The 16,954-nt window shown below is 42.0% G+C and overlaps 2 protein-coding genes across 3 annotated transcripts in view; one reads left to right on the top strand and one right to left on the bottom strand.

Moving 5' to 3' along the window:
* The window catches only part of LOC124409782 (polypyrimidine tract-binding protein 1), a 338,073-nt gene that overhangs the window by 57,860 nt on the left and 263,259 nt on the right, over positions 1 to 16,954 (top strand). The window lies entirely within an intron of this gene.
* LOC124409783 (venom carboxylesterase-6-like) lies at positions 11,612 to 16,282 on the bottom strand. The gene is made up of 9 exons (XM_046887618.1): positions 15,894 to 16,282; positions 15,347 to 15,478; positions 15,095 to 15,260; positions 14,141 to 14,517; positions 13,508 to 13,667; positions 13,245 to 13,423; positions 12,653 to 12,800; positions 12,424 to 12,568; positions 11,612 to 12,100 (listed from the first exon to the last, which is right to left on the bottom strand). Exons 1-9 carry the CDS (start codon positions 16,083 to 16,085, stop codon positions 11,821 to 11,823), a joined length of 1,779 nt encoding a protein of 592 aa, XP_046743574.1. The 5' UTR covers positions 16,086 to 16,282; the 3' UTR covers positions 11,612 to 11,820.

The raw sequence follows: 16,954 nt of genomic DNA, 5'->3' as shown, positions 1-16,954 counted from the left end.
AAACCGATGAAGATCACATTACAAAGTGAAAAATCAACTACAATAATCATTCGAAATCAATGTTAACGAATCGGAATCATTCATTTGATTTCTACAATCGAACAGATCCTTGCCTATAGCCATCTTTTTTTCATCTCGGTTCACACGATGTTAAAAAGAATTCGTGGCTTGATTATTATGACGTCCGTAAATTTAAAAGTTCTTGAAAAACACGACGAAAGAAAGAAAAAAAAAAAAAGAAAGAAAAAAAAGCACCAAGAAAAAACAAAGAAAGAATATAAAACGTCTTTTCATTACGGGATAAGATGCATATTTTACACCTCGCTTGTGTTCGCTGATGTGCGCCTGTGTGAATAGACTCTACAGATTTGGCGCGTTTATGCCGCAACTGTGCAACAGCAACAGCAGCAGCAGCAGCAGCAGCAGCAGCGCACCCTGCGCTTCGCGATACCCGTGACGAACAATGAGCTGGCAGCAGTTACTGCAGGTTGTAATAACTCAGAGCGATACAAGTTTCCCCATTATTCTAATAATTAGCAGTGGCCATATTTCTTCCTGGAGGCTGAAGCACCTTGCCACCGTCGCGGAGCCCACAAAGAACGTCGCGAACCGTTTCATCGCTTCCTCGACGTTCAACGTCCTACTTTCCGAGTGAGTGGGTATAATACAGGCACCCCGCGACCGACTCCGCCTTACTCCTCGCACATTTCAAACCCCTGCAGGATTACGCTTTTTACCGGTGAAGATTGCTTGCTTTTATACCGGGCGATATAACCGGCCAAATTCTTTCCTTGGTTCTTCAAAACCCCCTCAAGTTTTCACACCATTCATATACACACACCGACCTTATTTCCACTCAATTGTTAAGCTCATCCTCTTCGGTCATTTCCGGTGGTAGGGAGTCACGGGGTGGTTCGCGATACGCGGCTACGAGGGATGACGAAGATGAGTCCATCATCTTGGGGGGAAATTAACGGAGCGGGAGTTTCTTTGTTCGAAAATTTAATGTACCGGAAGTCGTCGGGGGTTTAAAAAAAAGTCATTAACCGAGATCGTGCAATCATCAACATTCGGTTGACCGTATAAACGCATACGCGTAACAAAAACAACAACAACAACAACAACAATAATGATAATAACGCACATTATTTGCACCACCACTTCAGTCGAATAAATTTTTACGCCTTGAATTAATGAAGCGATTCCTGCCTGCCCCGGAGACCTCCGGCCAAGCAACCGGCCTCCCGCATGTTTGGGACATCCGTAGTGGGAATACAGATACTCGTGTAATCTGCTTTCCGGTGGGCGGAAGGTGCCTGCCACCCCCCTTCGCTCCCTTCTTGCCAATCCCCCTCGCCAACCCCCTTTCACACCCCCCGAGCCCTCGCTCACGGTTTACCCGTCGGTCTTATACCTCCTCGAAACAACCCGCACAGTTACTCACCGCAGCATGCATCTTCCATGAGCCTTACGAGCGTTTAATATCATAAGCTTAAAGCTCACCCGGCCAGCTCCGACTAGCCACTTTCCGCGCCCCGATCTCTCTCTCTCGCACATCTCGTAGTTACGATTATATCTTTTTTCAAATTCGTTAGAAGTTCATTAATTTATTCAATTCTTGACTTTTTACATCTTATCTAAACTGCATGGAATTCGGTTGAGGGATGTAGAATATTAACGGTGAGAGTGTTAAAAAAATTATATTTCGTGCAGTTGCAAGTTCATACGGACTCGGGCGAATTGTATTCTAAATCGTAAAAATTTGTACGAACTTCACTGCTGCGTGTAAGAAAATTTGTGCGAATATTACACGACTTTGTGAAAATTATCGAGGAATACGTAATTGGGGTTGAATTGAATCGGGAAATTTTCTAGGTTTGCACTAAAACTGTAAACTTTTGACAATCTATATCTCGGGTCAAAATTATTATGATTATAATAATATTATATATATTAATAACTTCTGAGCCGATAGAGTTTTTCATTCCAGAATCATCGATGATCCCGTCTAAATGTTCACCTTGTTGATGAATTTTTTATATCATCTATAGGTCTGCAGCTCAATTTTAATTATAACCCCCAAATTCCTTCGGTCATTCTGCATCTTCAAAATACTTTGAAACATTAAACAAAATCGAGATGTAAAATCATTTGGCAATTCTCTTTCCCCATTTCGGTGGTTTCCATGTAAAGTTTTCATTCACTTTATACCTTAGTTTTGGCACTTGTAAATTTTGTAACTCGTACCTCATACATCATCACTTTGGTGATAAATTTGTAATTTGTATTAGTTTTTCATAAAAACTACTTTTTTACTACTAATCTGTCTCTAGGAATCTTATCTCCATTACGTTCATCGGGTATTGATTGCGACGATTTTCAATCCTGCCAATCGCTTTTAACACATTGCTTGGCACACAATTTTCTGCATGGAAGCCGGATTCAGGTGACGCGTTGTAACTTAGATGCGATCAGCGATCATCCCTTTCGAGTAAAGGTACGGAGGGTATGCATCGTTTTGCCAGTTATGTCTTTGGGGCTGTTTTCTCCCCTGAAGCTCGTGCTTATTTCCTAATCCCGGGTTACCTCTGAAAATCTTCCGGCGGATTTTCGAGGATTTGTTTAGCATATGCTCGAGCTCGTGATTCCACCTCATACATGCATTATGTCTGTTTCTATCCGTTGAAATTTTATGCATACCGGAGAACTCAAAAACCGCTTACGAATCTGAGGAATGGCACGAAAAATGAATATATAATAATAACCAGTTTAGCATTCGTAGAAGAACTAAATTTTCTGTTTTCTTTTTATATATTTATTTTCTTTTTTTTTTTTGTACATCTACGGTTTACGTAAAAAACTACGAACCTTTTAAACATCTTCTAAGTTTCTTTAGGGTAAATAGTTTTACGTCAATGTATGAATCAAACGTTTTTACGAACATTTAAAAATCGTTCGACTTTTCACCCCATAGACTATCAACATTCACCGTTAACGATCACAGTCGAAGCTTTGATCCTGCGTGACTTTGATCGACACCGTAATTCCAGTTTCCACATATATATCTCGTTCTGATTTAATGAAACTATGCATGGTAGTGATCTTTTGGCGTAGCAAAAACCGATATGACCTCGCGATGTAACTCCTATGCAGGTATTATGACGAGGAAGGTCGATCCATTTACATCGACCGGTAACTTCTATTGTAAGGAATAACGAGGCGCAATTTTTTACTCTCCGAGTCTGGCGAACAATATGACGCATTAGGCGAATTGTCCGCCGCGGTTGCCCGTTTACCTATGTATGCTATGTACCTACGTAGGGGCGAAGCGAAGCCCCGTAATCAATGACCAATTTACATTCCGTACCTACTCTCGGAAACTTTTAACACCCAGCTGCAGCCTTTAATGCACCTGCACATCCGCGCCTCTCCGCACCTTTGCATGAAATTTTCCGCAGACAATTTACGCCGTTCAGAGATAATATTAGATAATATTGTCCGCACCGAAAATATATTCTATCCGCGCGAAGACGTACTGAAGTTATTAATTTTTTTTTTTTTTTTTATATATTTTTGTTCTTCACGCTACCGTTGTAAGAAAAACATAGAGATAAAAATTGGAAAGTTTCGATTCCAGAACGGATTACAAGGCGAATTTTTATCCCACCTCGAGGAACAACGATACGTTCTTTATTTTCCAGACAACGTACTGGTGTATGAAGTCTTTGTCGAAGTTCGGCAGACTGGTGAAAAGGGGTTGAACGAAGAACCGCGTATATATATGTATTATACATGTAATGTATGTAATAGCGTTGAGAGGAAATTCTTTTACATTTCTCTTATTTTTATTTTCTCCTCATTCGCGGTGAAAAAAAGCCTTTGTTCAGGTCACCTGAGCTTCAAGTGCCCGAAAGATCTATATATATGTATACGCGATGTATAATGTTATATTTACACGCCAGGGCACAATGGAAAAGTGAGTTATGTAGTTGAAAACGGCACCGCGGCGGCGCATGGTTTCAGGTGAAACGGAGTCGGGGGTGCAGGACGCTGCTTAACGACACGGGCGGATAGCGGTTAATTGTATTTTTTGCGTCGCTTGGGACGGCCGTCGGGTCCGGAACGAATAGAAGGATGCGGGGGTGAGTCGAAAGGGGTTCGAGTGGCTGCCCCGCAGGCGCCTTCAATATTCATCTGTGGTTTTAGGCACGAGGAATGCTTTTACTGCCCCTGAACCGGAACAGAGAGAGAGAGAGAGAGAGAGAGGAAGGAGGAAACTTCGTTAATCGAGGCTTACTTTTCACTTTCATGTGCAGTCTGCACGCACATTTTGTCCAAAGTCGAACGCTTTCAGTTTGGAATAATATATGGTTTTTTGCACGAAATAGAGACGGAATAGAGGCCCTCTTTAGGGCCCATAAGACGATCGTACCGTGCAACGAAGAACCAGAAATACTGTTCAAAACGGAAGAAAGTACGAAATAATCGCGCCAATAAACAATTGACGATTTTTTCTTCCTTGCCCGTACTTTGCATACTAATCTTACCTGCAGACTATTCTTTCGCCAAATCTCGATGCGAATCTTACACTCCGCGAGGAGGCGGGACCCTTCGATCAAAGTCCTGAACGGTAAATCTCTTGGAAACCCTAAAGTCCCGAACTAGGAAATTTCTAAAGTGCAGAGAACGCTGTTGGGTTCGATTGTATAATATGAGGAAAGAGAAATCCGTAATGACGTGTATTTGTTTATGAATCAATTTCTTATTTTTTTTTCACTGATTTTTTTCTCTTTCCTGCGGATCAACTTTACACTTAAACACTTTCTTCATTCATAAGTTGTAGCCTAACTGCTATTGTATCGTTGTACGATATTTCTATAGTGAGATAACTGGATTATATTGCACCAACAGTATAAGATATTATTGATACAAGCACATTATTTCATATTATTGTTGTATAATATTCTTAACTAATGCATACCTCGTATAAAAATGGTGTATATATGATCATGTGTAAAAACATTTAGAATTATATACAATTATGATATGACGTGATAATATTGTTGAGAGATGATGAATCTTGACGAAGAAGGGAAAGCATTTTCTTACTTTTGAATAGGTTTTTTGTAATTATAGTTGGAAAAGTGTGTTTTTGCGTGAATAATGATTTTTTCATCGTAGCATAGAAGAAAAGTGTACGAGGTGGTCTGTGATATGAACGTAAATAGATACACTGCACTTGAAACGGAGTTCAGATGTACGGCTTTGAAGGAGGGGTGAAAATTAATATTTGAAAATGTGAAAGCGCGGTTAACGAAGTGAAAATTCTAGAGACATCTAATTTGAACCTCGTCACTAATTCCACGTCTTAAGGTTCCTTCCTTTCACGAAATAAGGAGAGAGAGAGAGCTGAGGAGAGGCAACGTTACCTACTGTAGAAGCACGTCGAGGGGAGGAGTAAAAAGGACGATAAATCCTTATTACTAATCCCTTTCTCCCTTCATCTTTTATTTACCTAGTAAATTGATGCCTCTCCCTTTTTATCCACGTTTTTATTAATTCCTCAAGAAAAAAGGAGGGATCCGGATTACACAAACGACTACAGCGAGCACATTCGTATAGTATTAAATATGAATTAAGATTATCCCGTTAACTTACGTGAGCTCATCTTCCCTAACTAAGTCCTAAGTATAACTTATAGAGTTTGTGGGCAAAAAAACCGTCGTCAAATAAATCTTGCGCCAACATATTCAAACGAATATTACTCACCCAGAGATACTTATTCTTCACTCAAGTACTTACTCATAACCTTTCTTATTTCCACTCTAATTTAAATTCTAACTCCGCATGTTTGAACAAATTTTTACTCACCGCCTTATAGAGATTAGTAATATTTCTCTAAGAGAGTGCCGCGTCCCGATTACCCTCGTAAAAACGGAAGGATTTCCACTTAATGCAAAAATCTGAATTTTTCGTTGCATAACTATTCCAGCATCATCTGAGTAAACCTGGAACCCACATCCTTGTCCTCAATTTCGAGCCGGTTCTCGGCTCGCGAGTCTACCTACGTACTGCAGGCGAATTTTAGCCGTATTTTTCTTCCCCTTTTTCCTCCGCGTCTCGTGCTTGTGATACAGATCTCGCTACGGCGGCGAATTAAATTCCAAATAAGGATGCAAAGGTAAGATAACAACCACCCGTCACGGCTCCTTTTCAGCCTCCACAGTCTATCAGCCCTGCAGCGTTTCGGTCTCGTCGAAAGCACCTGCGAATATCCCACAGCAACCGGCGATTCGCGGCCGCCGCGAGGTCCGGCGTCGAATATATCTCGTTATTCGCTGTAGGTCTGCGTGTATTACACATACGCGTGCATACATATCAATGTAATGTATATACGTATGTATCCAGTTAGGGATGCGCGAGTGGATGACGCAATATCAGCGCCGCGGGCAAGAAAGTTTCCTCTCTTCCTATCTCGCGCTGAATTCGCGGTTTTTTAACCTCCCTAAAGCACCTCGAAAATCGAAATTCATCTCATTTACATCCGGTACCAATATCCATAACACGGTCCACGTCAGTTGTACCAACCGGCGAAGTGACCGCTCGGCAAGACTCCGCCATTAATCAATTACCTCGCTGCTCTACCGGGTTAATTAACACCGTACCCGCAGAGATCTTCCGAAAGACTCTCACCGCAAACTCCAGCGGGATTGACGCGTTCAATGGTCATACCTTGTACAGCTTGTACTTTCGGGGACGCGGACGATTCGCTGGATCGTTTGCCGACCAGATGGTACGACGACAGTGATACATGTTCCAAGATTCGAACTTATGATATAATTAATTGAAGAAACCGCGTTGAAGAAAAATCGCGAACTATTTAAGGCGAGGCAATTTTTTGCACACACGCTTTATCGGATGTTTTTTTTTTTTTAATTCATGTTGTCTTTGGCTTTATTTTTCATACGAACAGCGCAAGAATCTTCACAGAGATCGAGGTTTTGTTGCGAAATTCTTTGATACAACAATCTTCTCGTTTTTATAAATCTTCAGTCGTTGACGAGACTCGGTGAAAAGTTTTTCACTTCCGTAAATATTGGCTATTTCATTTTTTTTTTTTTTTTTATCATCTTCGCTTTTTGAACTTCTTCAAACGTAAATGTAATACCTACTGAAAAACTCGTTCGATTCCACATTTTTAAACTAGTTATTTCTTCCTTCCGATATGAGTTATGAAAACTGTGAAAATCTAGCCAAAAAATTACGGTAGAATTTTGAAAAGAATTTCGAATTCAGACGCACGTCCGAGAAACGAAAACAACAGATTATTCCGACCTCGCGCCGAGTGAGTTTCAAATATTTTTGTTTCAGCGGCGAACGAATTAAGTGTGGGTTGAGGGTGAAAGAGATGAAAATTTCGGGGCTGACGTACCGAGAATGAAGCGTCGAACAGCGAGGCTTGAAATGTAGAGTGCGTCGATCATGTAGGCACGTATGTGTACATAGGTAGTACATGTACCTGTACCCACATGCATATGCGTACAACGGGAACGAGAAGGGTTGACAGGAGAAGGGTGGTGGGTGGCGGGGAGGGGGGGGGGGGGTGCAGTGCACGAGTAGATAAACGAAAGCTAGGCGCGGTTTATTCAACGGGATTAACGGAGGCACCCGAAAACCTGTCGAGCCGAAAACAATCGTTGTACTGCTTCGCAAACAACATCCTTGCCCCCCTCTCATCAGAGCTTTCAACTTAGGTATTTATCTATGCAAATTTTCAATCAATCGCCTGCAGCTCGTTTCGTTCGATTCGGTTTCGACCCGCGGCTCATCTGTCCGGCCAAGCTACTGTTCAAACGGTCAGACGAGTACTCGAGCTCTCACTACGAGTAGGTACGTCTATGTAGTTACAAACATGTAACAACAGAGTCACAGGACACGAAGTGAACTCCCGCTCCTGCGGGGCAGATAAACAAATTTTTTCCCGCCTTTTTTTCCATTATTTATCTCTCTTTTTCGAATTTCGTAGATATAATTGTCGTTTTTTCCTGCCTGCGCGTATCTCTCTCTCTCTCTCTCTCTCTATGTTTCCCAGCTATTTCTCCTAATTTTTTTTTTCTTTTTTCTTATTTTTGTTCTGTTTCTTCTCTTTTTTTCATTTTGCTCTTTTATTATTTTTCCTTGCTCAGTCGCACGCGTTTTATTGACGCACGCCGCCGCTTAATAGATTTGCCATACCCCGCGGCCTCACGTTGGGGACAATGCTGTATGTAGGAGGGAACCCGGTTGTTTCCGCTTCGCAGCATCATCCCGACGAGTACCTTTCAACCTCTGCCCGCCCACACGTAGGTCGGTAGATACATAGGTATGGAGGTACCAACCTACGTTGTACCAATACGTTGACAATGCGCTTTTTTCTACCCTTGTGGCGAAGTCACGTAGTTGGGGAGAATGAGAGGGTCATCAACCGCGAATACTCGATTAGTTACGTTCCCTAGAAATTTTCATGCGCTATGCTTCCCGCAACGTCGTTCATCTGTATGATCTATGATCGGAATTTTATCATTTTTTCACTGCGCATGCACGCGTTCCGCAAGCTCCAACAACGCGTGGTCCTATACATTATATTATACCTGCTCAAATAGTTTAGAGGCTTGTTTTTCGCTTCATTATCCGCATACTTTCGGAAAGCAAAACACTGCTAACGTTTATTACATTTAGGTTTATGGATTATACGCACTTGTAATGAAATCTGTAAAAAGTTTTACCACGAAAAAAAACCACCGACATTCCTGACTCGTTTGGAAACAACTTTGATGCATCGTCTGCACGATTTCATTCATCCACGCACCGCTATATCAAAAGTTCCAGACATGCAACGGTGCATCGGTGAATTTTACAAACGTCCGTTGTGAGGGTAGGAAAATTCATCTGTATATAACTAAATTAATTAGCCCACTCAACGGCCAAGTGGTCATTTCATTCCGCGCAGCCAAACGCGGTGGTTCTGCGGATGTAACATCAAGTCCGATGCTATATATACGTACTGGTGTAATTCACTGGTTCTTATACCCTAGTCTTTCATAGCTGAAGGTGAAAAGTTTTTTTTAAACGTGAAAACTTTCCGCCAGCAGCGGCGTCTGTTCAACAACTTTGCGAATCATACTCATGCATATTATTCGAGTATGTACTCCCATCGACGGCTTTGAACTCGCTCGTGCTCTCAACCTTTTTTACGGCATAACGCGGTCAGTTATTATAACCAGCTTCACCGTGCTCGTGAAAGATAATGAAATTTTATCGCGTATAATCACCCTTCCTGCTTACAGCTGCTAGGAATTGCTAATAAAGTTGGTATTTTTCTTTAGTTTTTTTTTTTTTCTTGTTATATTTAGCAGTACTTTATATACATATGCCGCGTGGTTTATGGGTGCCAAAATGGCGCCTTCTCGAGGAGGCTAAGATTTACTTTCGTCAATTTATTGCCAATATATATATATATATATATCTGTTAGCAACGTCAATGTGAAATCAATCCCATATCGCCTTTTTTCTACTTATAGGTACGTTACTCATGGTATTCCACATTTGTGCAAAACTTAGCATCGACTACGAATGCGCATCTAAATAATGATGAAAACTAAAGGCCCTTGATCACGAGGCTTCTTTTGCGCTCCCTACTCGTTGATATATATATCGTATCGATCAGTTAAATGGAAAAGCCGGATAGAATCTACGCAGACAAATGACGGTTGTAATTCCGGCGGAAATCGTAGCCGTATTTACGACGTCACGTGGTCATTAGGAAGAGCCGTGGATCAGTGAGCTGTGTGTACGAACAAATTGGTATCTAACGACACTTGGACGGGAATTACAAATGGAAATGGAAAATACCCGAAACACTCTGACGAGGATGGAAATAAGTGCGAGAAAATTGGACGTGATCTATAGTATAACGTACAATATGAAGGGTGGATGAATTACTAATGGTTGAGGAAAAATGGAAGCGATCAATTTTTACACTCTGCAGAGTACACACGCAATATTGAGTTTCCTAATCTTTTATTTACCGAGTAATGTCATTCTTTGGTCATTCGTCAGTATCACGGTACTTCTCGTTTTCGTCTGTTCAGACATATTAGCTTCTTCAGCAGTTGCTCGAACTTTTTCACAAATCACATCTGCGCCTGAATTATCTTTTTAACTTTTATTTTACCCCCTGAAACATTTTTTGCATATCACACGGAATTCAAGCGAGCTTGCACTTTTCCCTTTTAGACTCTATTTCGAATAGCGAAGTTACGACAGGTCGTAGTGGAATATTGAGGACGGAATCGGGAGCGAAGAGCCGATAATATCCTCGCTCGACGGAATATCCTCAGACTTTATGTGACGCGTGCGATGGGTGCGTGTGTTTGTGTGTATGGATGTATATCGGGAATGCCGACTACAAACGGACGGAAATTTCTGTCGAGTGCTTTCATATTCTCACACATGCCGATACGCGTAACGCTACCTACATACTTCCTTCTCGTCGAAGGTGATGCGTGAAGCATGCCACGGGAATCGTCTCCATTGTCAGGGTAATCCAACGACCAACAAGTGTTCCCTTGAAATTCAGAGCCAATTTTCACCATTCAGACATACCCCGACGACGATGCAACTACCGCCACGGCGAATAGCCAAGTCTTCGACGATCCTCGCGGTTGGTTCACCGAAATCATCCAGGGGTTATCCGTTCAATCGGCTCTCTTATATACCGCAGCGATTTCACTCCAAAGCTCTTCCCACTGCAGCTGCCAACTTCTCTGTTGTGATTCGAGGGTGGCTTTCCTGTCCCATTTTATTTCATCGATTCGCATATAATACCTGAGCGTTTTTCAAACGTTAAGGAATCTTCCTTCAACTTGAAGCATCTAATATGAAAATTGCTGTAAATTTTATTGAAAAAAAAAAAAGAAACAATTTTTCTGGATACAACCACCGTCATATTTTTTATTTATTTTCATACTTTTAATTATTTTTTTCCTCGTAGTTGGCATTGAAAATTATATAAGCCACCCTTGTACACCCCCTATAGCTGGCTGCACCAGGCGTACGCCTAAGTGCGGGGATTATGCTGCGGGTGAAGCGGGATGGTACGTGAAGGTAGAAGGTAATAACGGGCATGCGTATAATCCAAGTTGATTACAAGTGGGTGCCTAGCCGCGTATAGGAAAATCAGGCCGCCCACATGACAGACTTCGTCGCAGCCCGAGCTGGCGCGTTTCGTATTATATATAAAATATGCACCCCGCCGCGTGTCTTGGTCCCCGTTCCATCGTTCCCGCAATTCCAGCCTGCCGCCGCCTCTGAAAATTAATCAACAACCCTTCCATCTTTATTCCACACCCCGCGCCGTAACAACGGCGCTCCTTTTCCTGCAGGCACCCTTCGCTCGATCGCAAGGATCCTGCACCTGAAACGGGACGAAAACGCGTCGAGTCGTTTCCGTCCGGCTAAATCTGTGTCGTCGTAACTTATCCCCCTTCTTTCCCTTCTCCTCCCGCCGGAGGTTACCGGTTTTAAAATGAAACTAAGCCGTAAGTCACAGCAACAAGACATCAGTGCAAAATATACATGTATGATTTAGCAACAACTATGTATAAGAATAAAACAACGAACAAAGCAAGCAACGTCTTACATTTATAGGTGGAGCATACATTTCACCTCATATACATTATACGGTTCTAAACATTATTCCATTCGTTATTTACAAGTTCATCCCTTTGTTTTTCTCGCAGTGGTGAACCAATTGTACACGGTTTTCATGGCCCTGTTTTATCAGCGCGCGAAAATAACCGCTATCAAATAATCTAGCAGCAAAACGAGAGCGGTATTAAAAAGACACTGAGGTCCCATGGCCCGCCCACTACCGCAACATATTGGATCTTCGGAATTATTTGGTATTATTAATTGTTTATCATTTAGGTCAGTTAAGAAATTCATTCTTGGCGGGAAAAAATCATCCTGCATTGTGAAATTTGGACCTCCTGTGAACTCGTTATAGCCATGACCATCCTGGTAACGCTTCCACTCAGGCATGTACCTCAGAATGGGGGTTCTGTAAGGAGTTAAAAAATTTGTATCAAATTCCTTCCGTCTTTAATGCTAATTTCAATTTCTACGTGCTTATATCCAAAGGTCGCAATATTTTGCAAAAGCCGTTGACCTCGGATTGTTTTTTGTTCAGTAAAAGGACCTCGTTTCGGTTCGTTAGTATTTAACCATTTTTTAGTTCACTTTCAAAGCGAATCATTCATCTTCAGTTGTGCTTTGGACCCGGTTAGTTGTTTTATGTTGGTATCATTGTAAGTACGTTTTTTTTTTATTATCGTCTACGTCAAACCCTCCGACGCATGGTGAAACATGTTAATTGTTACTCACCCATTCTTCGCGAAGTTCGTCCACATTTCGGTAACATAGGATTTCATTGAGCTATCGCTTGCAGTGTCATTCAGCTGCAGCTCGCTTGCGTATAATTCGTTGAGCAAGGAAAACAGGTAATTTAAATCATCTTCATGGCTGACACCTAATATCCAACATAATCACACTTGAAAAATTGTTGATAATGGGTAGTAAATTTTACTGGAGTTATGTCGCCAAGCATACTTACCGGGATTTTCAAGATAACCGTAATCTTGACTTGCAGTAAAGGTGCCGCCATAGTTGAATTTGTAAAAATAGACAGGGGACGTCATGTGTTTTGATTGGATCGATACTGCGTTGTAAACCGGCCAATTGACCACGGCATCTCCAGCGAACTGCGATCGAAACATAACAAATCAAGTCTCAACGTCTCTGTGTTTTTGGGAATGGACTGGTTCTACAGAAATCTATCCTACAGAGTAAAAAGAACGCTGAAGGTGACTGTATCAATTCGAACGCTAGAGCAAGTTAGGCTTCATTTTTTGTAGAAAGGAATTCTTTGAGAGCGTACTCTGTAAGATAAATATGAAAACATCTGTAGGACTGCAATCTGTAGAATGAAACTCTTGCAGAAAATATTATGTCGATCATTTGAGATCAAATGTTTTCTGTGTGGCCACACTCTGTAGGAGTTTCGTTCTGTAGGATCGCATACTGCAGGATTCATCGTAGAAAAGATCCTGTAGGATAATTTTTGTAGGATAGATTACTGTAGGACCGGAGGCCTCTTGTATTTCCTAAGCTTCGAACTACAGTAGAAAATTTACTATTTATCTCACCTCGATAAAGTTCCTTGAACAATTAATGGTTACATTATTGCCGAAGTAGAAATTTAACAGCTCATCTACGTATGCGGTCGTGTTCTTCACAGAGTATTTGCAGTTTGTTACAGCATTGGCGATTTCCTCAAAGTTTTCCGTTACCTCCCAGTGACACAGTGATTCGTTTTTGAGAAATACTTGGAAAATATTGATACATAAGTTCATAAATCATTAAACTCATCTCGCAAGGCGCAGCTGTGGATCCTATCATATATACTTACGAATAGTTAGCATGAGGCCTTCGTCAGCAACAACGCCGGTTAGCCATGGAATATCGCGAGCTTTTCCCTCTCGCATGAGCGTTATCGGATGATCAGTGACGACGGCCTCGTCGGATTCGAGCTCGTCCATAGGGCCGAATCTATTCCATCCTTTGAATATCTGAAAAATTCCGAGCCATTATTTCACTTCCAATTAGCGCTGACTCGAATCCCGACGCGCGCTAAGTTTCCCAAATTGAATAGAATGCCGCTCGTCAAGTGGACGATCCTGTGTTTGAAAACTTGAAAATTTACCATTCCTAGCCGACAACAACCGGTTGTTGGTTGTTGGTTCACGCGGGTCTCGTCGTTTTACGTTCCGTTATTCTCATTGCCCTTGACGCATGTTCACGTAAACATATGGGAGTCTCATATATCTCTATATTTAAACAGGCGTTACGTCAGTGCAATGGTTGTGCTGCAAGCGACACTCGACCTTGGGTTCAAGTCTCTGCTAATTGCTCATTAGCCCAACTCGAAACTGGGAGCATCGCGGTTACGATATTCGTATATCGAGTCGGTGATGCGAAACCCTGAATTCTTCCAGAAGGAAGAAACGAACCGGAATAAGGAAACGATCTTTAAGCACCTTACCTCGCGGTCGATTTCCTCGCTTGTAAAGTCTTTAATGTTCCGCAGACACTCCACTATTTCCCACATGGTTTCTCGGGTGCAGTTTAAAGATGCAGCAAAGTCCAAAGACGCATTTACCGCCGAGGACCTAGAGCGGTAGGACCAGGGCATATGAGCCGCTCCACTCTGAGTCACGTATCTGTGAAACAAATCTTCAGATTTCTCCGAGAGGGCCAGCAAGTGGACAACACCAGCGCCCAGACCGTGTCCCATCAGGGTTACTCTGTTCGGATCACCCCCGAAAGCCGCTATGTTCCTCTGAAGCCACCGGAGGGCCTCCAAGACATCCTTCAGGCCGTAGTTACCCGGGGCAACCTCGTTTCCGGTGGTGAAAAAGCCTGCGAATATTTTCAGATGAATTTTGTTTAGTGAGGATCTAACAGTTTCCATGCAGCGATAAACGCTTTAACCTAATTTAGGCATTCGGTCAGTAGTATACGATCAACTTCGGCCGCCACCTTTGGTAAGAGGAACTTTGGTCGATTTCCGAGTAACTTTCTACCAGGCGAAAAACAACTTTCGGAAATGCCGTGCCGTAAATAATTCAAACTGCTTTGATACCACCTTCCAATCGAGACAATGGGCATTCCAAGCGAGCGCATGGCTTAGCCCTACGACATTTAGAAACTCATTTGACCAACTTGGCCAAAGTTACCCCCGTTCTTGGTAGGTACGGCTAATGAGTTGATCGAACAAACCTTGACGGAACTAGTATGTCCAAATTTTTATCAGCTGAATTCTGTTGGATAATTCGACTGTTGCGTGGCTAGAAGAGGGTGCGCGTCGTGGTCAACGTCTGGTACGGATGTACGTTTTCGCGCACTTTACCCGGAGTGTAAAATATCGAAAAGCTAAGCCTGTTGACGGTCATCCTTAGTTCATAGTTAATAATTATCGTGCTTATTTCATGCTCACCAAAAAAATCCAGACGATAGTTTACGGTGACCAAAACTACGTCGTGTTCGAGGAGGTCGTCTGGCTTATAGAGCGAATTATTGTTATTTCCGAAGATATCGTTAATGACGTACACCATTACGGCCCGTTTCGTTTTGTTTAACTCTTTCCTGGAGTTTTGGAATTTCTAAAACCGGACAAGTTTATATTTTATTATTCAACCCCTACATCCAAATCCGAAATCATTCTTGTTCAAGTTATTTATCTAGTTACTTGTTGGGTGAATATGTTCAAGTATAGGCAATCCTCGCTCCCTTGCCCGGATACTTCCAATGATAAACAGGGTCCACGGTATACTGTAGCATTTCGTCTGTTTCGCCAGTGATCCTCAAATGGTTCTGGTTTCTGCATGGAAAAGAATGCAGGTTCTTAGCTCTAAATACCAGTCAACGAAATAGACCAACATTTACACTGGATGGATTTATTTTTCGATTTGAAAAGAAATTGCGGCGAGCTCAATTTTTATACTGGAAAAACTATGGTCACATACGATACGGCTAGAATATGATCAAAGTTCTTGTTTCCAACTATTAATAATTTTCCATTACAATTAACCATCAATGCTGTTTATAACTACGATTAATTCTGAATAAGAGCATTTAACAACCCATCTGGAACCTTGTATAATCACACTTTATGGTTCAGTGGTTGACCACAAATCAATTTCACGATAAAAATTCCAAGCGTTGCTCGCCGACGTCATGTGATCTATATAACCGTTGAAATTTCGTGTTTTATACTTTGTATGAAAATTTTGAACCTGGAATCGCAGACGGCCAACAGGCTCTTTGGCGTAAGGAATCCCGAGGAAACTGGCAATGGGTATTTCCCGGTTAGTTTCAGCCCAGACTCCTTGGTAGATGCCGAACTCTGTTGCCACCCAGGGTGCTGATTGACTATAGCTCCATACTATTCCTAGCGAAATAAACGTCACAAACACACTGCCCCACATTTTAATCACTGGCAAGTTCGACCCTTCGCTGTATAAAAACTCGCGGCTTAGAGGCAATTGATCGGCATCACAGGAGAGCGAAAGGAAAATCCACTTGCCTCGAATATCACACGATGACCGACTGCGACTATGAGAGAATTGCCGCTGCTACCGATCACGTTGACTTTGGTAGTGCGTGGTTTACGTAATTCTACCGAAATGTACATAAGCTGATATCGCACCGGATAATATACAAGTGTTGAGCCTCAATCAACTCGTACACCGACATCTCGTTGCGACATTGTTGTTTCAATGGAGTTGAGTAATTTTTATGACCTACCGGATCATATTCGCTTAATTTATCCAACAATAAACAACAAGGTAGCTTCCCAGGCGTATATTCTCCGCTTTTTATCCAATGTCAAAAATATGAAAAAATTAACAAATTTAAAGGATCTTCCGATCGTTAATTCATGCGGATTCTTTCAATCGTCAAACTTAATTCATGGAAATGGTGCGTCTTTTACCGCTGGTACTAATTTTATCCATGATTGTTGAAATTTTTATTCTCATCATTTCTGTATTCGGTTGTACCAATGACCGGTTTCCGGAATCTAGTTCACAACATTGAACAACACATATGGAAACGCCTTGGAATATTGCACAAAGCAAAGCGCCGGCGATATGCGATACATATATGCGTAAGGGTCGAACTGCGCTAGTGCGACGAGATGAGCGGTTGGACGTTGTCCACTTGTGACTACACGAACAGCGATTCGCCCCGTTTCTCTTGTAATCAAGTTCCATCTCTGTTGATTTGGTCTCTCATCCATGACGTAGGTACTCTCCTCGCTCGGAAATTAATCACTGTGTTCAATTAAAGATCCTCT

The sequence above is a fragment of the Diprion similis genome, chromosome 8 (genome assembly GCF_021155765.1).
Source record: "Diprion similis isolate iyDipSimi1 chromosome 8, iyDipSimi1.1, whole genome shotgun sequence".
NCBI classification, from domain to species: domain Eukaryota; kingdom Metazoa; phylum Arthropoda; class Insecta; order Hymenoptera; family Diprionidae; genus Diprion; species Diprion similis.
The sequence above is the reverse complement of the archived record's forward strand: the minus strand, read 5'-3'. Positions and strand labels throughout refer to the sequence as shown.